Source organism: Ostrea edulis, chromosome 6, assembly GCF_947568905.1.
Source record: "Ostrea edulis chromosome 6, xbOstEdul1.1, whole genome shotgun sequence".
NCBI lineage: Eukaryota > Metazoa > Mollusca > Bivalvia > Ostreida > Ostreidae > Ostrea > Ostrea edulis.
This window is the reverse complement of record NC_079169.1, coordinates 51,494,819-51,522,073: the sequence shown is the minus strand read 5'-3', so window position 1 is coordinate 51,522,073 and position 27,255 is coordinate 51,494,819. Positions and strand designations below refer to the sequence as shown.

At 36.4% G+C, this 27,255-nt stretch overlaps 1 protein-coding gene across 1 annotated transcript; it reads right to left on the bottom strand.

Annotated features, from left to right (window-relative positions):
* Positions 1-620: 620 nt before the first annotated feature.
* Positions 621-27,124, bottom strand: LOC125647238 (integumentary mucin C.1-like). The gene is made up of 15 exons (XM_048873929.2): positions 27,054-27,124; positions 19,505-19,561; positions 17,677-17,841; positions 17,109-17,267; positions 15,363-15,410; positions 10,539-10,610; positions 8,863-8,925; positions 7,288-7,329; positions 6,711-6,788; positions 6,357-6,431; positions 4,811-4,876; positions 2,511-2,831; positions 2,214-2,386; positions 1,195-1,314; positions 621-807 (listed from the first exon to the last, which is right to left on the bottom strand). Exons 3-15 carry the CDS (start codon positions 17,696-17,698, stop codon positions 694-696), a joined length of 1,353 nt encoding a protein of 450 aa, XP_048729886.2. The 5' UTR covers positions 17,699-17,841; positions 19,505-19,561; positions 27,054-27,124; the 3' UTR covers positions 621-693.
* Between the last annotated feature and the right edge of the window lie 131 nt (positions 27,125-27,255).

The following is a 27,255-nucleotide window of genomic DNA, read 5'->3' as shown; positions in this document are numbered from 1 at the left end:
TCTTACACAAAGTATTAAAATAAGAAAACAAACACGGATCCCTGGACATTAGCTTTCTGTAGTATACAGAATTGTGATATATGTCTGTATACTATATTTTAAGTGTAATTTAAAAGGGTAAAAAAAATCCTCTTTTCCCCCATAAACAACCCGACCCATTTGTTGATTTCATCGAATGGTTTCGGGCATGGTACATGTAATATAAGAGATCCAACACTCACTGTGACGAAGTTCTTGGGGTTTTGTTTTGTTTATTTATTGTTTAACGCCTCATTCGAACAGTTTTCACTTATGTATATACCTCAGTAGCTTCAAGGGAGGTGCCACAACTTTTGACATATGTACGTCATCCAGGGTCGAGGAACAGCGTATACCATTACTCGGAATCTTAATTGCAAAGGTCATACCACTGTTCGTTATCCTCACCTTCCATCCAAAAGACCCATGACGTTCACTTTTAATGAAGAAGGCGAAGAAACAGTCAAATTCTGTGTTAAAAGTCTTAGATCTGTCGCGACACTGAAATCGCGAAGTTCCGGTTGCTTGAATAATTCACTGTCATGCATGTTTTGATAACACATAGCTTTTGAAATGTAAAGACAAAGTACAAAAACGTCAAGTAGATGTTTATTAAAATATCCTTTATTGTTCAAATTATATGATATCCTCAACCGTTATAAGTGGTGATATTGGTTAATAGCTTAGAAGGTAATAGTTCGAGGCGGTATGGGTAAAACTTTCAGGGTGATTGATGTTTCTGGAAAGTTCCTTAATTTCAAATTTACCGCCACACTCCTGGGTTGCAACCTATAAATTATAAATGATATTCTAACATAAAAGTGGTATAAGGCGACATTTTGCACACAGAAATATATTATACAACACTAAGCTGGAATATCACGTGGAAATAAGAAATTATTTGGTATAAGACAAAAGACATAATCTGATATATTTTGTAAAAAAATTTATCAACGTTGAAAAAAGGCGTTATGTTTATTGAGAATGAAATACTTATGTGAGGAGACACTTTTGAAAATATTTATACAGAGACATCCATGTTAACTTTGGAAACCACTGTTCGAGAAAATAATTTTGAAATATAAATTTTTTATGCCTCATTAATATAAACAGCAATCCAATGGAAAATTGAGCAATGATATAAAAACTTGAATGATTAAACATTCACTTACTTACCTTGACAGATGTACTGGTGCAGCCCAAGAATATTCCGGCAAGTCCATCGACAGGGTATATGGAAGAACTAAAGGTTGCCACTGGCTGATAGAGCTTCAGATTATCACAAGCATCAATTACCTATAGGATAAAGATAAACAAAAGCATAATCGTGATTGAATATACAAAACTTTGTGATAAACGTATGTAAATATAATCGTAACGTAAAAGATGCTATAAATCTTAATATCCATACGTGATTGTGCGAAATTAATAGTCACTATTACATTGAAACATTAAATAAAGAGTTACTATGACAATCACACTGTATTATTATCTAAAACCCTACTTATTGCAATAATTTGGTTCTATGTCATCCTTTCTTTTATAAAATTTGCTATTTTTGATATTTGTGATCAATTGCAATAGAATACTGTGGAAGGAATAACCACTATCACAGTTATTTCTGTAAATTATAATATTCAGGAATTACCGACAATCGCACAATACGAGCGATAGCCATGTCAGAATATATCATAGACTGGACACCCGAGGAAGCAAGAATGCCCGACAGATACAAAGAGAAGCAATGTGGAAAGAGGAAGGAAAGAAATTGGATTCAGGTCATGGGATGAAGCCGCCAGAAAAGCCAAGAAAGAGCAGAATGGAAAGGAATTATCCATAGTCCAATTATCCACATAGAGAAAAGGAGCTGATGGTGATGGTAACGATCACACAGTTATTCTCTAGAACTTTAATTCTTGCTATGTCAGAGGTTCTACATTATCCTTTCGTTTATAAAATAATGCTATTTTTTTTTTTTTTACATTTGCAACCAAATGCAAATAAGTGCTATGGGATGATTAAAAACGGGGAACTTAAGTTTATAAAATTCAAGTTTATCTACCCAATTAACATATTGCGTACGATGCAATACACTTCCAAATATGATGTACTCTGTTTCATGAAACATAATGTAAATAACGCTCCATTTAGAAATGACCAGATTATAAAAGATACAAAAAATGAACGGATCGTACCCTTGTGCCTGGTTTCCAATGTTGTGAACTAGGAACAGAGTCACAAAGGTCCCTAATGATAAAGGTAGATGTGGACACATGATTTGAACAGTCAACATTAAACTGTGGATAGAGTTGCTGAAATCTGGCCAGTTCTGTGATGGTGCGTATTTTCGAACACAAAGTGGACTGTCCTATGTCATATAATGGAATCCATGTCAAAAATGTGTTATCAATCATTATGTTCTATTCTTTTCAAAAACTATAAAGACGACGTTAAAACATTATAATTTATATTAGATTATCCGATAGACTTGCCTGAAGTTTGGGATGCGGTGGGTGTTGTAGAAGGCGATGTTGAAATATTGCCCATGGTAATTTTTGTCGATGAGTAAATTTTGACTGTTGTTGATGGTGTCCCTGTGGTACTGATTGTTGTTGTCGATTGTGGTGTCGTTGTTATCGGTTGTGCAGTCGTTGTTGATGAAGTGGTTGTCGGTTGTGGTGTCGTTGATGAAGTGGTTGTCGGTTGTGGTGTCGTTGATGAAGTGGTGGTTGGTTGTGGTGTCGTTGTTGTCGGTGGTGATGTAGTTGTCGGTTGTGGTGTTGTTGTGGTGGTAGATGAGCTCGTTATTGTTGCTGATATAACGGTAGGAAGATGTAATCAGTTAAGATCATGGGAAACAGAACATAAAAAACAATGCAACGCGAATGTATTTAAAATTCAATAGTCGAGTGCTGTCTGACATGTTTCATACCAATTGTTAGGCAGTTCTTCTTTATGCTACAGATTACATAGCAGGTATGGTCGGTCAACAGGTAATGTTTACTCCTTCGAGACACCTGATCCCACGACTGGTGTTTTCAGAGGTTCCTTTTATGCCCCGATATCAATTTTGCATTCTTTATAGGGTTTATTATATTGATTTCTGTTCGTTATATTGACCCATTTTATCTGAAAGACCTGTCAATGTAACTCTCATTGGCGGGCGCTCGGCGGAAGAACAGTCATTACTAATGACTTCGGTTGTTGCGGTGCCGGGATTGTAAATCGCGCCGTAACCATCAGGATATTGTGACTGGTTACATATCTAACGCTGTAAGAGAATATCACTTTATTCCCTCATTTGAAAACTTTGAAACTACTGATTTTTATCTCCGGTTAAAGAAAACCACAGTAACATTTTTATGAGATATGGTAATAAGTATTCATGGGCAACAGTAACAGAGACATTGTAAGTTTCGTTTTGAGACCATTTCAAATGTCCTACACCTGGTTGTTTTTCATGGGAAAAGGGGGGAATTGTTTTTCTTACGATGTGATACCTTTACTTCAGTATTATAAAAGCTATGTACGAAGAATATAATGAAAAGGCGCAGGTAATTAAAAGTGATCAATGTCATAACTCCTATCAAGAATACCAAATTAAAAGTTGTGCAAACACGGACCCTAGAAACACCAGAGGTGGGATCAGGTGTCTAGGAAGAGTAAGCATCCCCTGACGACCGGTCACACCCGCCGTGGGCCCTATATCTTGATCAAGCAAACAGGGTTATCCGTAGTAAATCAGTGTGTAAAGAACGGCATAACAATAGGTATGAAACAAGTCAGACAGTATTTGACCCAAATAAAAGATAAGAATCCCCTTTCGACCTGTCCTGCCCGCTGTGAGCCCTATATCTCGATGGAGTGAACGGAGTAATCCGCAGTCAAAATCAGTGTAAAGAACGGGCTTAATTGGTATGAAACATGTCAAATAGCATTTTAACCAATGGCAGGTTACATTCGTAAATGAAATCGTTATAACGATCATGGAATTTGCGATATGTTGACTTGTTGAAATAATGAAACCCCTGTAACATCAACATATTTGTCAGTAGCCTGCATCGAGTAAAAGACTGGCCATACGGAGAACAAGCTCCTATGAATCATATCAGTTGAGAGACATAAACACCACATGCAGGTGATAATGGAATATTAGAATGTTAGATTTCCGTTAACATCTATGTTCAATAAAATATCCAAATACGAAGCAGGTGTGGAAGACTATGTGGTGTCTTTTATTTCGAGTTCACTGGGATATATCGAATGGATATATGAATGAATATGTTATTGTTAATAAATAAAACATCGTCGATAGCCCGTAATGTCTAGTTGAAGGTCACAGCAAACTATTTTGCATTTGGAAAATAACCAATTAAACGTAAATCGTGCAGATTATCCAAACTACTAAAATTTCATCTATATTTCAAGTGTACAGCGCATTAAAATTCTTTCAGAAATTACACACCAAATGAGACAAAAGCATACTACCCAGTGTCTATCACAAAATTCGTACATCTGTATGAGATACTGCTTACCTCGAGTCTGCGACATCATAACTGCTTAGTGTCGGGACAGAATCAGTATATTTGTGACGAAAAACATACCCACCCCATGTCTATGAGAAAATCACTTGAGTCTATGACGAACTCACTTTTAAATTCTAAGTAGTACTCAAAGTTTGTGATAAAATCACACCTATCCAGAATCTCTGAGAAAAGTAAACCTCTTCATAAATCAAAACCACAAATATGTTTTCAGACACAGACGCGATGTATCATAACCCCATACATACCCTGGTTGTGCGAACCAACAGTGTGGCAGACTGAGCATGCTGGTGAACCATTAGTATCAAAGGCAGCTGCAATAAAATAATAGACAGGTAGGAAATTTTGCAAATGGAGAATGAACGTCTATCTCATATTCCAGAAGTGTAAAATGATTGATGCATCTGTAGAAGTAGACATCCTTATAACATTTTCAACAGTCAAATATCGCAATCTGTCAATTGAATAAAGCGACATTTTAAACTGCGCAATAGTAAGAAAAGTGAAATTAAGGCAGTAGTGCCTCATATTTCATACAAAGATGTTATCTGTTGTTAACATTATACATCTTTTACACTCTATAATATCTATGGTGATAAGATCTAGTAAAATATAAAGCGAAATCATTTGGTTTGTCTAAGGCAATATATTGGGTTGACCAAGTCCAGAAATGGTACATCAAAGCATGATATGACATGTATTGCATGACAGGGAGAGTATATGTCACTATTCACCAAAGAAAATATATATCCCAACAAAACCCGATATTATATTATATTTTTAGGATGAATAAAGGACGATATTTGTTTAGAACACTCATGGAATTTTTCTTATTACACTGAGTCGATATTCACGCTCAATGTATTAAGATTTACAACATAATTCTAGACATCTATGTACTGGTTTTGAGTACAGTGATATTTGATTGCGACATCACAATTGTTAGTTTTATTATTGACTGTCTAGAGAAATGTCGGGTTGCTAAAGTAATTTGTAATTGTAATTAAAGGATTTATATAGTACCCTATCAACATTAGTTCTCTAAAGCATTTTACAAATGTGAGAGAAAGTCCCAGAAGGTGAGGCGACTTTCTGTAGACATTCAGTAACAAACCTAATAAGTATCTTGTTTTTGTAGAGGAACAAGATGTTTAAAATGTAAATATGTACAGACATACCATTAAAAAGACGTTCCGGACGACATGTTGCCATCTAAATATTGCTAAGTGTCGTCTAATGAAATTTAGACGGCAATCACGTGACACGTGTTATCCAATGACAGGATGTCATTCTAGTCCTAGGCAAAACAATATATCTAAATTATATCTATGACGTTATTGTATTCAAAGATGATGGATCACAAAGGAAACGCTAAAAATGTTCCATGAAAATGGGATGAGGTAGTTTGTTTCAGGGAAACACTATATCCATTTTCTATAGTGCATGGGTAAATAAAACAATCAAATCACTTCCTTCTTGAAATGTTAGATATAAAATTATATACACTACTTAATATTGATACTGCCGAATCTCTCAAGCAGCATCCTAGGCCTGTGTGGAAAACATTGTAAAATGTCATAAATAAAATTCCACGTCTCCGTTGGGGATATGGAATTCATAGAATAGCACAGGATGTCTTTATATTGCACTCAAGACAACAAAATATTCTGACCTACTCCTGATATAAATTCCATATTCATCAGCATAATGTTAAAAGTCGATCAGATTATGATATTTTGCATGAAGAAATTAGATAAGTTGAAAAATAAAGGTAAGGAAAAAAAAAGATGATACTCTTCATATGATAGATAAAATCGTCAGAACAGTGGACACTGGAAGTCGTCTGCAAACGGAGTAGGTCGTCCCACACTGAAATAATAGAGAGACTGAAATAACAGACTCTGAGAAAATAACAAAGACACTGAAATAACAAAGACACTGAAACAACATGCTCACTAAAATAATACAGATTGAAATCATATAGAGACTGAAATAACATTGAAAAAAAAATCCTCCAAATCTTCGGAGGAAACATGAATTTAACTAGACAAATTAAGGAACACACTCCTCAAGTCAATCAAATATAAACAGAAAACATTCACTCTAACCAAGCAGATATGCCATCTTAATCTGAATCAAATGACTCACTTTTATGACGACTTTGACATTGTACGCCTGTCCCTGACACGTGATGGGGTTGCTGGGTCAGATAGGTGTCCATAACATCTGAACAAAGCAAAAACAAATCACTGTATTTCGTGGGAAATCAAATTTCGCAACTTTGCTTAAAATAAGTAGTTAGTTGGTATGTAAATCTGTGGTACAGTGTACTGCGTCGATCATAGTTTTGCTTAGGAATTGAAGCTAATTTTGACCTTATCCTAGTGTCCTTGTTTGCTGGTCTCTTAATTTTGTATTCTTTATTGAAGTTATGAGATTTATCACACATAAAGGAATTTTAAGTCATCTTGGTTCTTTGCGTAACCGGAGAATATACACGTACGTTATTATCAAATTTGAAAGCGGTGGAGTTTGCATCAAATCTTGATAATAGAAGACACAAGATATGTGTAGGCTACATATCGACTTTCAAGTCGCACCGACAGAAAGTTCCATATACATCGTACAAAATACGTCATGTAACATAAAATGCAATTTCATTTGCGAGTTTTGAATTTCAAACCCAATGTAACCGTAATGTCCTTTATCGTCATCTGTGTCTTACCTTGATATGCACTTCCCTTGATACAGTTATCGTATCGTGAACCTGACAATAAAATCATACAGGAATATTAGTCAACTTTAAAAGGATGGGATGAACTGTGAAAAGCAATAAATTCATTATATGTTCTAAAACACTTGTTCTGTTTAGAAACCCATAGTCACTGTTTACTATTTTTATCAATATAACTCGTGGAACAGGTATTCAAGTTTAGGACGATTTTCACTCTTTCGAAGGCTGCATTTACAACCTCCCCATCCCCACCCAACTCATCCACTGTTCACTGCTCATTTAGCTGCGTGTCGACATTGCTTCACAAAGTAACTGTACGCGAATAGTAGTGCTTCAACTTTTGTTTCAATATCACGAGTTTGTTTTAACATGTATTTTTCATAGTTAAATTAACATCATATCTATGTATTTATACTCTTAAATGCATGCAGACAGATCAGCGTCTCCTTCACTAACACAGGTGGTTGTTATTATTGTAAACAACTTATGTACGTTTGAGCACAACATATTTTTCTGCCCTGATTTAATTCTGCACATTCTGAAGAAAAGGACACCATACCACAATATGGTGACTGTTAATCAGCAGTTGTTATATTCAAATATTAATATTGTTGATATCGCTATCCAATTCAATATACTTCTCTTTCTGTAGGATAAAAATCCTGAAGTACGTACAATGAAATATTGAACATATTTACAGATATTTACGTTTAGGAATGGTGTCGTTCTTCTACCCAATTCAAATGAAATACATCGTAAGTAAAATGCAAGGTAAGGTTTATATATTCCTCAGACTGTTAGATTCATATTGCTTTAATTCATAAATCCATATTAACATGCCTTCTTACTTAAAGTATGGCATATCATTGGTTTTTAACATTTAAATTTCACTTCGTACAAGCAACTCAACTTTTTATAACTAGAATAAGAAGAATAACAACTTCCTTTCAGAGCATTTTTGAATTGACCTATATTTCTATGAATAGTTACAACAGATTAAGATGCATACTGATAATGCTGTCCAATACAAATGGTTGAATATGACATTTTTTAAAAGTACAAATTACGGTACATGAGCTTGTAGTAAGCTGTAAACGGACAATTCTAACCATCTAAGGACAAAGTTCATTTGAAATTTCCAAATGTAATTGATATGGGGAAATTCTACTAATTATTCAACCAATGAAAAAGCGCGTAACATGTAAAATCAAATGATTCTGTGATAATGCCAATTTTATAAATAGTTTTTTAACATGATTTTATTTAGATTGATAAATTATGGTGAGAGGTATCGTACATTCTACTATAAACATATATTTACCTGATGGTACTAAATTTCTTTAGGAGAAAATATGGCACTCCCGCTAACTCAACTCTTCCTTATTTCATATCGTCACTTGAGCTAGCGTGCCAACAGACTGATAATAAGCATTGGTTGATATAGAAGAAACAATAGCCTGGTAGATAGGCGTAGCCTTTACCCCAGCTGTGTTTAATAGAAATGGACGGATGTAATATTTCAGCACAGGACCTGATGCCTATCCTGCAATGACTAATCATACTTACTAGATCCACGAAATGGATAAGATATGGAACTGACGGGGCAATCACAGCTTGGCAGGTTCAGATCTGAAAATAAGGACAATGATAATAACAAACTAACATATTGTTCAAGACACTAGACGGTGTACATCACGTAGTTACTTCACGCAGGACATTGGATTGGGCATTGGAATCAAAATAATTTTGCCTTGGATTCTTGGCCTTGATTTGTTGTTGCTACCCACCCTTTTTTGTGGGCAGGCAATATTTCATGCTAGTCTTTTTACATATGTGTATGCAATAGGGGGTCATCTTGTTAGACCCCCAATCGGATGTTTTTATTTTGTGTATATATGTTCTCTTTCTCAATGTTAATTTTATAGATGTATGTAACAGGGGGTCATCTAGTCATTTGCAGCATATTATCTTAATTTTACTTGCTTTTAACGACCCCCTGTACTGTATATACTTTTCGTCATTTACTAAATAAATGACATTTTCTATTCTCAAACTTGTTCTGATTTGCCTGCTTTGAGCAAATAACGAGTGCAGTCCACTGGGCTAGTGCTTTTGAGCTAAGGATCATAAATGTCATTAATATTCTATGAATCAATACATTTATATCTAATATGAAGGTCATTACTATGTTCTATTTATCAATACATTTATATCTAACATGAATGCCGTTACTATTCTATTTATCAATACATTTATCTCTAACATGAAGGTCATGACCATGTTCTAATTATCAATACATTTATATCTAACATGAAGGTTATGACCATGTTCTAATTATCAATACATTTATATCAAACATGAAGGTCATGACCATGTTCTACTTATCAATGCAGTTATACCTAGCATAAAGGTCGTTACTATTCTATTTATCAATACATTTATATCTAACATGAAGGTCATTACTATGTTCTATTTATGAATACATTTATATCTAACATGAAGGTCATTACTATGTTCTATTTATCAATAGATTTAACAGGAATGTCATCACTGTAATCTGCTTATCTTGTCATTGATATGAATGTTAACTCTTCTGCTTACCATGTCATTGATATGAATGTTAACTCTTCTGTTTAACAATACAATTAAATGTGACATGAATGTCATTAGAATGATTATCACTGTCAATAACTTGACATGAATGTCATTACAATGTTTGATACTGTCATTATATTTGACATAATTGTCATTAAAATGTTTACCACTGCCAATAATTTGACAGGAATATCATTAAAATGTTTACCACTGCCAATAATTTGGCAGGAATATCATTAAAATGTTTACCACTGCCAATAATTTGACAGGAATATCATTAAAATGTTTACCACTGCCAATAATTTGACAGGAATATCATTAAAATGTTTACCATTGACAATAATTTGACAGGAATATCATTAAAATGTTTACCACTGCCAATAATTTGACAGGAATATCATTAAAATGTTTACCATTGACAATAATTTGACAGGAATATCATTAAAATGTTTACCACTGCCAATAATTTGACAGGAATATCATTAAAATGTTTACCATTGACAATAATTTGACAGGAATATCATTAAAATGTTTACCACTGCCAATAATTTGACAGGAATATCATTAAAATGTTTACCATTGCCAATAAAATTTAACGTTTAATAATAATCACTAACGTTTTGTTGATCACTGTTGTTGCTACTCACTTGCCATCACCCGCACTAAGGTAGACAGACATCCATGATTGTTGAATATGAAGTGATACAATTTATCAAACACTACAATAAAAACGAAATTATCGTCACTGTCCCTGTGCAATTATTGCAAAAACTTAATAAATATTAGAACGTGACGAATGCCACCGTTGGTAGCCGGATAAATAGAAGTATAGCCAATGAATTATCATGTCTAACGCAACCGATTTCCATCTCCTCATGCGCAGAATCACGTGATTATGAACACGCTTGTTGTGCTACTCTGAACGGCTACATTCGATGAAAGAATGAAAATACTACATTGACCCCAGTAATTACCATTCGTCTTTTTCTGATGTGATTTCCCTATATCTTAGCTGCAATCTAAGGAAATGTATCCACATAATCCGGAAATATGTCCACATATCTTAGCTGGAATCTAAGTAAATGTTTCCACATAATCCGGAAATATGTCCACATATCTTAGCTGGAATCTAAGGAAATGTTTCCACATAATCCGGAAATATGTCCACATATTTTAGCTGGAATCTAAGGAAATGTTTCTACATATCTTATCTTCAAATTAAGGAAATGTTTTCATATATCTAACTGCAATATGGGATATTCGAATTTTTCCATATCCGCGTTTATTCTGCATTTAGTCACTATTACGTCATATGCTTTAGGCATAATCATTTCATTTTCGTCATAGTTAATGTAAATACACCAGTGTATAGCCTATTTAAGAAATGGGCGTTGATTCAATGGAAATATGGAATTAAAGAATTTTTTGTTATAGATTGAGTGTTTCTTGTTCCTCTTCCCGTAAAGTAACCTACAAAAGCTATGTAAGTTTGCGATTGGTATGAATTTGGAAATACTTTCTAAAAAATCTAGGTGTAGTCTAGGCTATACATACAATTTTTTTTTTATCTCAAGCTCTTGAAAGGCAATTGCCGATCGGTAAAGAAAATTATTGAGTTGTTGGAAATCATCAAAAAAATGTGATAGCAAGAGATGTTTGTAAAACACATATGCCTCCCATAGTGCAAAATTGAAAAGGGTTATACAATCACACATCATTTAATTGAGAGTAGTATCATCAATTCAAAATATTGAGCAGACAATATCTTCCTATGTCAAGAGTGGATTGACCATGTGACCTAAAAATCAATAGGGATCATCAACTCCTGCAGATGTACCAGTGTACCAAGTTTGATGTCTGTCAAGCAAAGGGTTCTCAAGATATTGAACAGACAGTATATTCCTATGTCCAGTTTGACCCTTGACCTTTGACCATGTGACCTCAAATTAATTAGGGGTCATCTTTTCCTGAAGATGTACCAGTGTACCAAGTTCGATGTCTGTCAAGCAAAGGGTTCTCAAGATATTGACCGGCCAGTATATTCCTATGTCCAGTTTGACCCTTGACCTTTGACCATGTGACCTCAAAATCAATATGGGTCATCTTCTTCTAAAGATATACCGGTGTACCAAGTTTGATGTCTGTCAAGCAAAAGATTCTTAAGACATTCAGTGGTCAATATATTCCTATGTCCAGTTTGACCCTTGACCATGTGACCTCAAAATGAAAAGGTGTCATCTTCTCCTGATGATGTACCAGTGTACCAAGTCTGATGTCTGTCAAGCAAAGGGTTCTGAAGATATTGAGCGGACAGTATATTCCTATGTCCAGAGTAGATTGACCCTTGACCTTTAACCTTTTGACCTGAAAAACAATAGGGGTCCTCTTCTTTTTATAATTAACCCACTTATGAAATATAATTACAATCAAGTGAATGATTCTTAAGATATTGAGCGGACAACTCATGGTCTACCATATGGGGTTAAGACCAGCAGTTTGACCATGACATTTGATCACGTGACCTGAAAATCCATAGGGATCATATACTCTCTAAGGAAAGCCTCTGTATCACTTTTGGCTATTATCAAGCAAAGGGGTCAAAAGATATTGAGCGGACAACACATGGGCTTAAGACTAGAGGTTTGACCTTGACCTTTAACCATGTGACCTGAAGGTCAATAGGGATCATGTACTCTCCAAGGACAACCCTTGTACCAAGTTTGGTAGTTATCATGCATAGGGGTCAAAAGTTATTGAGTGGACAACACATGGTCTACCACATGGGGTAAAGACCAGCAGTTTGACCTTGGACCATGTGACCTGAAAATCAATAAGGATCATCTAATCTCCAGGGGCAACCCCTGTACCAAGTTTGGTTGTTATCAAGCAAAGGGGTCGAAAGATATTGAGCGGACAACACATGGTCTACAGACCGACCGACCGACAGTTGCAAAACAATATGCCCCCTCATTTTCAAAGGGGGGCATAAAAAATCAAGACATGCCAGCTATTGAAAGTTATAACATCATGATTTATCTTTACAAATATTGGGCACCATTGGAATGAATGGCGACTTAGGCATTACAAATCCAATAATGGAAATATCAGCACTTCAGAGGCATGCACGTAGAATCAAGGAGGGAGATGAAATAGTTCCCCTTTTAACAACCATCATTTTCTATCATCTATATATACGAATAAAGATATATTTCGTGACACAACCCCCCGGCCAAGTTTTTATGGCGGCAGAAGTGAATGGTACGAATGCAATTTCGAAGTAATGAAGTGAATCCAGGTGTTCTCCCCACGATTCAAATACTGTAAAAGTGGTTATTTACGCGTGGGGGGAATTTACACTAATTACGCGGTCACGTAATAGGCAAGTAATTTCCCCCATTCGTATAGCTATAAATATATATAATTTGGATTATATTCAGTTACAGTGTATATTTACCCCACGCGTAATGTTGGATGTTGAAAAACGCGTACTTAATTCCAAGCGTAAATAACCACTTTTACAGTAATCGGAGTTTGGGAAAAAATTCTGAGAATATATATATATTATTTCATTTATAACTGTCTGAAGAGGCATTAAAGCCGAAAGCGCTAACAGTGAAATGTTATTCGAGTTTTGTGTTTCTTGACTTTTATTATTGGATATATATATATATATATATATATATATATATATATATATATATATATATATATAAAAGCACAAAAACCCAACAACACCCTACTTTCTTAAAGTGTCGGATCTGAGAAGATACAAGGCCAGTAAAGAAATTTATAAAAGCACTGAAAAGGCCACGACACTGTTGCGTCGAAAATTTGAGTTTTAAATAACCAACAGTGTCGTGGCCTTTTCAGTGCTTTTATATATATATATATATATATATATATATATATATATATATATATGAATATATGGTACGCTACCATCACCCTACCCCCTTGAGTTTTAAAAGGTGTGAAAAAAACTTGACGTAAACAAGCCAAAATGGCAGACGACGGTCCTCCGAATCTGAGAGTCGGTATTTGATAAAAACAAATATTCCTTTTATTTACTTAAACAAAATGTTTTACTGTACATAAATTATGATGTCCCCATTCACAAAATCAGTTTGGTTCATGCATCAATGACGGGTTTAATATTGAACAGTTAAGAAATGCATGCTGATAGTGCACACTTTCACCTTATATGCCAATATTGATGAATTCTCGTCTATTTTGGAGTATTTTGAGTGAAAAGGGATATAATTTAACAACTAAATACTTTAGCTATATAATAAAAGGGTTATTGAACTTGTATTGGTAAATATGGCACTCGTTGGATGTCAAAATGCACTCGCAAGCTCGTGCATTTTGACAGCCAACTCGTGCCAATATTCACCAATATAAGTTCAATAACCCTATATTATTCTTATCAAGAATTTTACATTGTCAAGATATCTTCTCCGGCTATCTCCCTGAAAAACGATGCTAGGTGCTTGTTCCCCTCTCTTCCGTAAATCCGTGTTACATCCCTCTGTCACACACCAATAACACTGGTTTTCAAATTTGGTATCAAAACCAGTAAGTAAAATAAATGAACGAAATCATCTGACTGTTAACTATACCGGAACAAAATCATCTGACTGTTAACTATACCGGAACAAAATCATCTGACTGTTAACTATACCGGAACAAAATCATCTGACTGTTAACTATACCGGAACAAAATCATCTGACTGTTAACTATACCGGAACAAAATCATCTGACTGTTAACTATACCGGAACAAAATCATCTGACTGTTAACTATACCGGAACGAAATCATCTGACTGTTAACTATACCGGAACGAAATCATCTGACTGTTAACTATACCGGAACGAAATCATCTGACTGTTAACTATACCGGAACGAAATCATCTGACTGTTAACTATACCGGAACAAAATCATCTGACTGTTAACTATACCGGAACAAAATCATCTGACTGTTAACTATACCGGAACAAAATCATCTGACTGTTAACTATACCGGAACAAAATCATCTGACTGTTAACTATACCGGAACAAAATCATCTGACTGTTAACTATACCGGAACAAAATCATCTGACTGTTAACTATACCGGAACAAAATCATCTGACTGTTAACTATACCGGAACAAAATCGCCAATTCACGGGAGTTAGGTAGATTCTAAAACACAAAATATGCACAGAACGGAAGAACTAAAAACAATCCCTTATTTCAGGAATATTTTCTCATATGTTAAGGGATTTCCACATGCCTTAACAATAGTTTTCTCATGTCGTAAATACAATTTAAGGAAAAGTTATAGACATTGAGCGTGTATTTACAAAAAAAGATAAAAGAAAAAGAAACCCATCGCAGACTCGGTTTAAAGCACGAGTCATAGTGATATAGGAAAAAAAAATATGACGGAGTGACAGAGCGAAAACAAGTTTGAACACATTGTATTGTACCTGAATAGTCTGGAAGACAGTTCTCTTTTCCTGCATTGTCGAAAATGTCTGAAAACAGAATGTCAAATATTAGAAACTCATACTGAACTTAGTTGTACTTTAATCTAGCAGTGAGTCCACATCCTCTTCTACTCTCTCTCTTAACATGGACTCAGGTGGATGGGAGTAGTGCTAAAATGCTATTGAGTCTGTGTTTTACGGTATGCCATTGTGCTGCTGGAGGCGCGTTAAATTACGTATTTTAGATATGTTGAGATAGTTTTTCATTTGTGAATGAAATATATCGCTAGTCTCTCTCTTTCCCGGCGGTAGCTCAGTGGTAAAGTATTTGCTTCGTAACCAGTTGATCGTGAGTTCGAGTCTCACTCGTGCCATGGCCACGTAAAACATAGGTAGTGATAACTCCTTTGCAAAACGCTCTGCATTTAGACGTGTAATTACAGGTCTTTCAGATTTGACTTTAACAACGGAGGTCCCGTGTCGCGACAGGCGTTAACAAGTTAAGGGGATATGATGCTGAGATGAAAGTAATTAGATTTTTCTGAAAATCACTTTATCATAGAAAGGAGGTCTCTCCTGTTTGAAAAATGACACTTTTTATATAAGTAAATGAGTTCGTTTCCATGGAAACAACCCCTGAACCTAACAATGTTGAAAAAACACAAAAGGCCAAAATTTAGCAGTTGTAGATCCAAAAATATGTACAACAAACAAACAGGTTGTAATATGGCTATATTTAATGGCCATCATACAAACAGTGTATGTGCAGACACTATGGTGTGAAAATATTTTCCACGTAACGCAAAAACAAATTGCCCAAAATTCAGTCCGAATTTCCTCAGCGCCACACGTCATTCATACAAAATGATTATTTAATCAAAATAAGGCCCCAACTGTTATGATTTATGCTTTTGTATTTCGAAAATATGACTTTATTCAAAGTCATAATCAATACATGTCACGACAATCATGACCTACGTACGTTAGTTTGAGTTGCGCAGGGACTTCAAAAACGTCACAATCATATCCCCTTAAAGAACTCGCACTGCTACGGCCCTGAGTGCTAAGTATAGATCTAGATCTGCGGTATTTCACCAACAACTGGTGACGCCTCAATATGAGTGAAACATTCTAAACGGGACGTAAAACAATCAATGAACCAAACGTTCTCTCAGATACAGAGAATTTTATTTTTAGCAAAGTGCAAATTTCATGGTTTTTACTTTTTCTTACGCCTTTTGGAGAAGACCCAGAAACAAATAAATGCAAATCTTAATACTCATCAAAAGGGAACAGGAAGCGTTCAACAAAATTCGGAGTTAAAGTGTACCGGAATTGAAGGGCAGAGAAACAACATTCAGCCTGTCTGAGCCGAACTACAGTGAACATCAAGATCAAAGTGAAACATGTTCATTGCCTGCTGTTTTACAACCAACTTCTTCCAACTCGGATGAAGATGCCTCTAAGCCAAAATACATCAAATCCATATCTAGATCAATATCTCAACTAAATGAACTAAGATGTCGATGACCGTTGATTTTCCCTTGTATAACATGTTGTTTACATTTACAATTGTGAAAGATAGGAGGAAATTTACAATTATTATATACGTTCTCAGATTCTTAAGGAAATCGTATCTTATATGTCCGTTTGCATTGTATCAATACGATTCAGAGAGAGAGAGAGAGAGAGAGAGAGAGAGAGAGAGAGAGAGAGAGAGAGAGAGAATAAATCAATGATAAAAACCTCGATAAGAAGAGTTGTTCCGATAACAATGATCATGATGATGGACATGCGCAGGTGTGGTGCTGCTTGGGGTAGACTTGGTTGTGGTCGTTACAGAATGGGAATGAGCCTCAGCCCACGTGATCCAGATTCCACTCCCACTTTGAGCTTGAGTACATTCTGCAAAGGACGGATACAATGGATATGGCGTTACAGCTATTACTATTATTTAACGATAAATCATTTAGTTACATTGTATTCACCTCTACTATGGAAAAATAGTATTTGTCATACGTCATTGGGAAGGACCATAACGTCACATGACCAAAATGTAAAGGTTTCACAATCCAGGGGAAAAGTACAAGATAATGGTAGAGTCCACTATGAAATTTGATTCCAGTATATAATATCATTATATTGGTCATACATACCTAGTTTCATTTTTGAAATTCATGAAATATGCTCTATTTAAAAAAGAGACCATGACGTGTTTGAGAAATGAATCTTATCTTGAGGGAAATTGCACGAAAAACTTAACCAACGGAGTAACAGTGTACATTCATAGTAGGCAGAATAATTTACAACTTACTTTGACTTTTGTGAATGTGCATGTGGTGCGGTCTCACCTCCAGATGACAAGTTCTAGGGTTGAGGTAGTCCCCGGAGGGGCACGGCCGCAGTAAAAGCCGACCATTGACCTTTTCTACGTAACATCTGATGTCGTAATACGGCAACCAATTACAGGATTCGGTCACTAAAAGACAAACAAATAGATATGTAAACGAAATTACATGGATTGGAAAACCAATACCACCTTACCCCGAATGGCCGGAAACAAATATGGGCTATAACTCTAGAAAAGATTCAACTTTAACGAAAGACAAATTTATAATATTTACCCGGTTCACAAGAAATTTTGTAGCCCTTCACCGGCAATGGTGACGTTTCCATACGAGTGAAATATTCTCCAGTGGGACGTTAAACAATATAAAATCAATCAATCACGACCTTTGAGCAGGGAGGGTTCTTTATCGTGTCACACCTGTTTTGACACGGGAACTTGGTTTTATCGGACTCATCTGAAGGACCGCCCCACGACAAGCAAGGGGTACCGAGGACCCTATTCTCACCCGGATCCCCACGGGATTCAAACCGAAAATAAAGTAGGACAGATATGATGGACAGGTAAAGTTTTGGGACACTCCACTTTCGCCAGCAAACCTATGGGACACTGCAGTTTCACTGATTAACCTATGGAGTACTTCGGTACACCGATATGCCTATCGAACACTCCGATTTCATCAGTAAACATATGGAGCCTTCTAGTTTCGATGGTAAGTTACTCTTAATATCTTTTTTGTCGTTGAGGATTAGGAGAGATGATAGAGGAATACTTATGACCAGTTTTTAAATCGACAAAGGTTACTGAAAAACAAATTAATGTTACAATGTCTCAACAGTCTCGTTTAAAGTCAGCATTTCGCAAATTCTATGTTCGTTATGATGATATAATTTGCCAATGCAACCTATCATTAGGTCAAATGCTGTCCGACTTGTTTCATACCGATTGTAATACCGTTCTTGGTACACTGATTTTAACTACGTATTACCCCGTTTACTGATTAAGATGTAGGGCTTACGGCGAATGTGACCGGTCGACATGGGATGCTTAATCCTCCTAAGTACCTGATCCCACCTTTCAGGGGCGGATCCGGGAATTGTGGTTAGGGGGCGCAACTTTATGAGGCAGGGGGTATGGGGGACGCCTTAAGGCCTCCGGTGGGTCCAGGGCGAAGCCCCTGGAAGCTCCTAGATTTTTCAGAATTTATAGGGCTTGAAATATGTCTCCGGTGTAGTCGTGTTTACTATTTTCTATCATTTTTAATAATGTGAAATTAACAAAATGACGTCAATTTTAAGGATTTTGGAAAAATGCAAGTTCTCCCAATAAACCTAATTCAATAAATCAAAAGATTTTGTCATTTATTTTGCCGAGAGTGGAAGAAGTTATTGCTTCTTTTATCGTTCACATTTTTCTAAACAAGGGACCACGATTTACCTCAAATTTGAAAATTTATGAGAGGGGGGGGGGGGGGGTCCACCACTGCCTCAGGAGTGTCGAGGGGTATGTGTTTGTCTAACTCTCTATTCTGTATTTCTTAATGGAGTTATGAGATTTATCACTGTTCGTTATCCTCACATTTCGCTTCCAAGGGCATCAGCTATCATTGTGTATACTCAATGACCCTTAAATACGGAACATGTCTGATAGATATTAAAGTCTCACATCAAGTTCCACGAAGTGGCAGACAAACGACGAACAACGTGACCCGTAAGTGTTGCTAGGCCTCGTAGGCAACACAATCAAACACTGATTTTGTAGAAAATTAATGTTTTCGAAGTGAGCATCCACTTACCAACAAAAAGAGTTGAAACAACAAGGAACAACGTGAGCCATACCACGATAATCCTCACTGGAAAGACAACGAACGAAGCACAATCATATACAAGTGTGAAAAAACTTAGATAATTTCATTCGAATTCTTTGATTGCCCCCCTTAGATCGCTAATTAATGAATGATTCTAACGATATCGCGTTTAGATCACGGTTTGATGACCTGAGTTACGAAAGCCATGACTGAAACAAAATCGGTGTATCTTACGAGAAGAGAACCCCAGAAAGGAATCAGGCAAGATAAGGAAACGAACAACATTAGAACTTCTGGGATTGTTTGACGTCCAAATGAAAAATGTTCACTCATATTAAGATGTCATCAGTTGTAGGTGAAGTACCAGAAATAGACATATTCTAATAGTGCTCAGCGCCGTAACAGTGACGGTTCTTTAATGTGCCAATGCCTGCCGTGACTTCCGTTTTTAAGGTCATATCTGAAAGACCCTTTAAATGCCGAGCGTTTTGTGTAGGAGCAATAACTACCTGTGTTTACGTCTTAGGTTTAACGAGTCCCGTGAGAATCCGGGTTACATTAGGTCCTCAGATTCCCTTGCTTGTCGTAAGAGGCTACTAATGAGGTGGTCCTTCGGGTGAGACCGCAAAAACCGAGGTCCCGTGTCACTGCAGGTGTGGCACTATATAGATCCGTCCTTGCTGAAAGGTCATAAGCGCCGAACATACATGCCTAACTTCTGCAGCCCTTCACCGGCAATGGTGACGTCCCCACATGAATGAAAAATTCTCGAGAGGAACGTTAAACAATGTACAATTAATCAATCATCTTAGGTTTAACGCAAGCATGGCACGAGCGGGACTCGACCTCACGGTTAAGAAGCGAATGCTCTATCACTGAGCTACCGTGACTGGTTCTGTGATCTAGGTAAACGCGTATTTATATTCACAACTTTTCATTAAACAAAGCTTACACTCTTATAGCAAAGTTAAAAGCCTTTTCCCGAAGCTTGTTCTTGTTGCTTGAACCATCATAGGAAAACAAGAAAAACTTCAGCTGAGTGATTGTGCCATTTATTGTCCAGATAAATGACAAGGAATGAACAAAAGCACGTATGATATAGAATTATCTATAATAATGTAAATTAATAGCTGGGATAAGGTCAAATGGTGAATAATTTAAACTTAGATATGTTACATTGCAAATTGGTGCTTATCCCAGCTATTGTTATAAAATGACTACAAAGTTTGTGTAACAAGAAGGTGGCGTACACAAAAAGGAGCCACCAATATCTTGTTAAAAAGACAAAATTCCAAACTTGACGCACGTTGAAAACCAAAAGCTGCACATCCTCAGAGAGGAAACCACATTTACATGATTAGCAAGCTCATTAATTCTACATGATAAAGATAATAAAGGCTAGATTTCTCCATTACAAACAAATTAGACAATCAGAATTATATATGGGAGGAGGAAGGGAGGTTAAATTGAGCAAAACCTCGTGCTTCAAAGGATTTTCATTATTTGGAATTCGATCCCGATCTGAGTTGAACCCGATCTTAATACAACAAATAATGATAATTGCAAATTATAAATTATCATGGAATTACAATGTAAAAGCTTGCATATAAAACATTTTATGAGACATAAAATTTATTTATGTCATCTTGTTGTAATGAGGTCCGGAGAAAGAGAACTCGAAGTGACCTGAGAAGAGTGTAATTAAAGGGGGTAATTAATTGTACAGTATGATAGATGTCTCCACAATGAACCAGGTATGTCCCCAGAACGCCATCTTGTGGTTCAGTCTATATACCTTTGGTAATAAGTCGCGTTGGTCCGGAGTAGGACTACCCATAAATAAAACTATTTAAATGTTGAGTAAAGCAAAGAAAAGTGCATATCTACTGGAACTTTGATTACCAAAGGAAGGGAAGTAACTGATCTTTAACTGTGAACTCATCAGGTACTTACAAAAGCAGATGAGCTTCGATTGGCCCAACTATTGGATATATCGGGCCACTGTAGCGTGATTTTTAGTGCGATGTCGTTAAATCCTTATGTATTGATTTTTCAGTTAGATTATTTGTCATCTTTCTTTTTCATTTCCCACTCCTTTTTCTTATTTATCTTTTCATTGTACACATCATAGACATAAACATATTATGTACAGTGCATAGACATAAACATATTCCGCCGTAAAATGGCTGAAATATTGCCAAAAACGGCATGAAACCATAATCAATCATAAACATATTAAAGGCATTGGTAAAATTTTGCTTGTTCCAAAAAGGTTACGAAATTAAAAGATCATAACTAAAAAATCACAAAATATTCCTCAGAATGTTTACAAACACATTGGATACGATAGTAATTACAAAATAATTCCCTGTTCTCATTTGCCTAAACTGGTATCCTCTTGACTTTGCATCTCTTATGTTTGTGTGTAGCCACCAATCAGCAGGGAACCAGTTTAATATATTGTCCTCCAGACAAACATATTATAAAGGGCTAAAACGTCAAAATAACTACAATTTCAAAGCGTTGCAGCTATAGATAACTCATAATTAAATAAATACTACAAATTTGTTTTTTGGAGTTCTTCAAAATATTGTGATGTCATTTTTGAGATAAAAAAAATAGACCCTATGCCTTTAACGGAAAACTTGTTTATTTATTGATATTTTCTATTACTGGAGAAGACATAGAGTATCTAATGTTATCCGTGATATTTCTATTCAGAATAGGTACTCACTTTCTATCAATAAGCGCTGGTTCTGTGGACCGTCTAACCCTCACCGAAGATAAGCACACCAGTGACAAAACGACATACAAGACAAGTCACTACATGTAGATACAAGACGAGCAAAGTTACGTAATGTGATTCGTATATTGTACGTGTACTTATCATAAGGGGACTCAAATTTTAGCGGCATTAAAGGTGAAGGAAGAACGTAATTTATGGTTCCGCTAAAATTGGAAAATCTATATTTGTTCATTAGCATACACAGACGAAACGCTAATTCATGATTACGCCATATAATGCATCAGCTTTAACTTTGCCTTTTAATTAAATACAATAAAATAAGTTCGTGTTGTGGGCAGATAACGAAGCCAGAACGTTTTTGGACAATCGCGACAGGGGATTTTTACTCCTCCTAGACTTGCGGAAGGTCGGTGGTCTCTTCCCAGGTACATTGTATCTGGGTTCTCTCTTCCACCAATAAAAACTGGGCGCCACCATATAAATGAAAAATTTTTGAGTGTGGCGGAGAACATCAATCAATTATTACTCCTGGTATATTCATAAAGTCCGTGTTTGCCCAACTCTCTATTTTGTCTTTCTTATAAGAGTTATGAAATTTATCACTGTTCGTTATCTTCACCTTTTCTTACTAGTATTTTCTAAGATTCATACATATGAAAGGGTAAACGGAGTTCTCCGTAGTCAAAATCAGTGTGCGAAGAACAGTCTAACAATCGGCATGAAAAACGTCAGACAGCATTTGACCCAATGGTAGGTTGTATTGGCAAACTAGATCGTTATAACGACCATAGAATTTGCGAAATGCTGATTTTAAACGCGAGTGTTGAAACCCCTGCACCATCAACTTGTTTGTTAGTACCCTGCTTCGACATCATTTAAATAAAATTTACGCTAACCAATACGCAAGTTCAGAGTTGCCCAATAGTTCTTTCCCTTTGTGGAACTCTTACGCACAGTGAGACGCAAAACATACTATCGTCCACACGCGGTGGGTACAAATGCTTATCGCTGCATTCATATATTGTTTATTAAAGGCCGATTATCAGACACCATGCAATCACCCAAACTGCAAGGACACATATATTAGTAAGTTTATTAGTATTTAATAATAAAATAGCCCAAACAAAACTCGATGATCACCATCTATCTTTGATTAAAATATCACTCGTGCAGAAGAGGAAATAACTAGTGTATACCAACGGCTGATATAAACAAAACTTACACTTTCATTACTTTTATCCGTATTTACATAGCTAGTCTATAATATCTGTATACATCTTGTACCCACCCAAGCGTTCAACAGAACACTGAACGTACCCCCACCACAGAAGAGCTGATATCGCGGAAGTTGCGTATTGGAATAGGTCACAAAAATGACTCAGGTGACCTAAAAAGGCCCTACATGAAAACGGGCCCGAATCGAAACAGCCCAGATGGTCCAAGTCATGTATGTAGCACAGGATGATTTGATCGTAGTATTGGGGAAATATGTATACTTACAAGTCATTAAACCTCACTGGAAAGCAAAACCTCTAGGTTTTAACACATTAAGACAACGATGAAAGACATCGAAAACAATCAGTTATATTTAATCAGCCTTAGATTACAATCTAGAACGATTTAGGGTGAGCTTCTTGTCAAGACTAAATTGTTTGTGTTTCTTTAGTTACCCTGAATTGATCCTTAAATAGACCAATGTATCGCGCTCAGGGTCGTGACAGTGAGGGTTCTTTAATGTGCCAACGTCTGCCGCGACACAGGATCTCCGTTTTTAAGGTCATATTCGATTGATTGATTGATTGATTGCATTTTGTTTAACGTCCCGCCCGAGAATGTTTCACTTAGGCCTACATAGAGATGTCAACATTGCCGGCGAAAGGCTGCAAAAGTTAGTCCTATACTTGGCGCCTATGACCTTTGAGCAGGGGGGTCTTTATCGTGCCACACCTGTTGTGACACGGGGCCTCGAGTTTTGCGGTCTTATTCGATGGGCCGCCCCATTTAATCGGCTCTTACGACAAGCAAGTGGTACTGAGAACTAACCCGGATCTCCAAGAGATGGGTCATATTTGAAGGAGCCGCGAACTTCACTTTTAATACTGGGCGATTGGTATAGGAGCAATCACTATCTCAGTTAAACGTCTTAGGTTTAACGCAGTGCCGGGACTGAGAGCTCTTTAACCATGAGGAATGACCTCGTCCACTAGATTACCGCGACCAGTTGCTTTTCCATGCTTCAAAGAGATGGAAGATGCGGAGATAATGAATAGAGGCGGATGTTTTTCGAACACAGCTCTCTATACGCGAGGAATATATATATAACATTGGCACGTTAAAGAACCCTCATTGTTACGGCCCTGGGTGTTATGGAAATATCAAAATTTCACCTACCTATTGATGGCGTTTCAATATGAGTTTAAAATATCTACGGGGCGTAAAACAAACAAATCCAATCTAACTATAATCAGACTATTTAGATCCCTTCCTCTTAAATAGATGAAGCGTATCTAGCTTATTTGATTCTAAGCTCGATATTGAATACAGTAATAAGTACATGTAACCATCTTCAGTCTTAACATTTCATTGAACGTTTCAGATTAGAACTTTTTGTTGCAGAACGAGGAACTACCGTAGTTTATGAGTTGAAATCAGTTTTATTCTTCGGGCTGTACTTTGAACACCTGGTATTATCAGTGACCCTGGTTTAATCTCTCCGTCCTCCATTATCTGGAACTAATGCTATAATTACCTCCTGTAAGTCAAAAGTTCATCTGCTGGCATGAAAGTCTCTGCGATTGTGTGTCCTGTCATTTTGAATTTTCCCTTACCCATTTTATGTTACATGTTTTGATGAGTTGAATTTTGATCCTTTTATATCACTTATTTGGGTGAGTTGAAATGTGTTACTTTTGTATTACTTGTTTGGGTTTGATTGAGTTGAGTTTTACTACTTCTATATTAATTGATTGGATGAGTTGAGTTTTGCCACTTTGATATTATCTATTTGGGCGAGTTGAAACTTTGTAGTTAATAAGGACGCACTGTGTAGATGTGCATATTACCAGGAAATTCTGATTCGATAATTTTTCTGGGAGGTATGCCCCATTTAAACTTAGAATTTCAGGCCCGCCTGTCCTGTATTTGCAATAATGAATAGCATTACCATGTACATGCATTGTGCAATGTTGGAGAGTGGTGTATGTGAGGTTGCTCACTTTTTCTTTCATTTTATTAGTAACACTTTTTCGTTTGTCCAGAGGAAGGAACGGGTCTTATCGAATTATTCGTGTCGTTGGTCATAATGACCTTTTCTCCACTATGTGGATCCGACACTTCTAGGTATCGGTTGTTGGATTTTAGTGCTGTTTTGTATCATTATTTATTCACTGCATCATCTTGGTCCGCCTGTATACCTATTTTTTTTTTTACGCGGAAGGGGACATAGAAATACCGGTGTCCGTCCCACTTCACTTTGTGGACGCAACTCCCCAGAAAACGCTCCACGGAATTTGTTCATATTTTGTAGGATTGTTAGCCACCATGTGTAGTTGATCATATTACGCCGCCATTTTGATTCGATGATTTTTATAGGAGTTATGGGACTTTGTTGAATTTGTACATGCTACACTATAGGAACACGTTGTGGACGTGAAATACCGGTGTCCGTGCGTCCGTCCGTCCCAATTCACTTTGTGGACGCAACTCCTCAAAAACCGCTCAACGGATTTCATTCAAATATTGTAGGATTGTTAGTCACCATATGTAGTTGATCATATTGCGCCGTCATTTTGAATCAACAAATTTTACAGGAGTTATGGAACTTTTGTGCTTCACCTTGTTTTGCGGCGGTGGGGGCTACGTGTAGCAATCTTGTTATTTCACTGTTTGTCTCAACTACTCCCCCTACACTTCATTTGTTTGTCATTGCTTCCATGCATGTGTCTTTGTCGTTTCACTCATATTTGTTGGTTGACTCACATTAAAGTAGGTCCACCCTCCTGTGACGTCATAAGACTGCAAAATCAATGATCTATTTAGATTTATGCATGGTAATGCTATTACCATAAATTTTGTTGGGAGTCTTTTCCAATGATTATGGTAAAAAAAAAAATCTTGTTAAGCACAAAATCTTTCAAAAGTCTGAGTTATATACAGAACCTGTTGAATGGTTGTATTTACAGGTACATAGTCTTGCCGACTTATTTAATGTATTACTATAAATTCAGGGGGTTCAATTATAGTTATTTTATTTTCAAAAAATTGTGTCAATGCTATGTTTGAAGATGGTTTGTGACGATAAATTTCTTTATGGTTATACTTGTATTTGAAACAGTATTTGTTAGTATAGTCAGTTGGAAATCTGTCATTGGCCTCTCATTTACAAGTACAGGCCAATCAAAGGAGGTGGACATTTCCAGAATCCTGAAGCGTTAGTCCGACATACCTAGACGTACATCGTGTCAGAACTTTTATCGCTGAATGTACTACATGTACATTGATATTGAACAGACAACCTCTGACAGTTTATTATATATCTGACTGTTGAAACACTAGGTTCTAAGGTAAGGTCCAGAGTAAAGATCCTGAGGAAATTTATGCAATATATGATATATGCTAATTTCAGTCATAAAACACGCGAAATCCTGGAAGGGGGGGGAGTAGTTAGAATAATCTAACTTTGTCTTGGGACAGACCATACGTAGGGAAGACCCCCCCCCCCCCCTCTTCCTGTAACCAAAAGTTGCAATAAATAGATTCTTATGACGCTTACTCTTAGGCACCTCATCTTACCTCTGGCATGTTCAGGGTCTGTTTGTCCTACTCGTGAAAAGGTGAAGACAACGAATGGTGGTCCATGTTTTAACCCCTATAAAGAATACAGATGTAAAAATTCATAGGGAGCCACCCAATGACTGTTTACGCGTCTGTTCGTTAGGTTTTTATGTCTGTTCATCACGCGTTTATGTATCTTGATTTGAATATATGGTGAGAA

What these genes read in the sequence shown, in the direction of transcription:
- LOC125647238 (XM_048873929.2), bottom strand. Translation starts at nt 17,698, where the DNA reads ATGCACATTCACAAAAGTCAAA. An exon ending in CAAGGGAAGTGCATATCAAG is followed by an intron (nt 6,789 to 7,287) that starts GTAAGACACAGA and finishes TGCTTTGTTCAG; the next exon opens with ATGTTATGGACACCTATCTG. An exon ending in TGTTGGTTCGCACAACCAGG is followed by an intron (nt 2,832 to 4,810) that starts GTATGTATGGGG and finishes CCGTTATATCAG; the next exon opens with CAACAATAACGAGCTCATCT.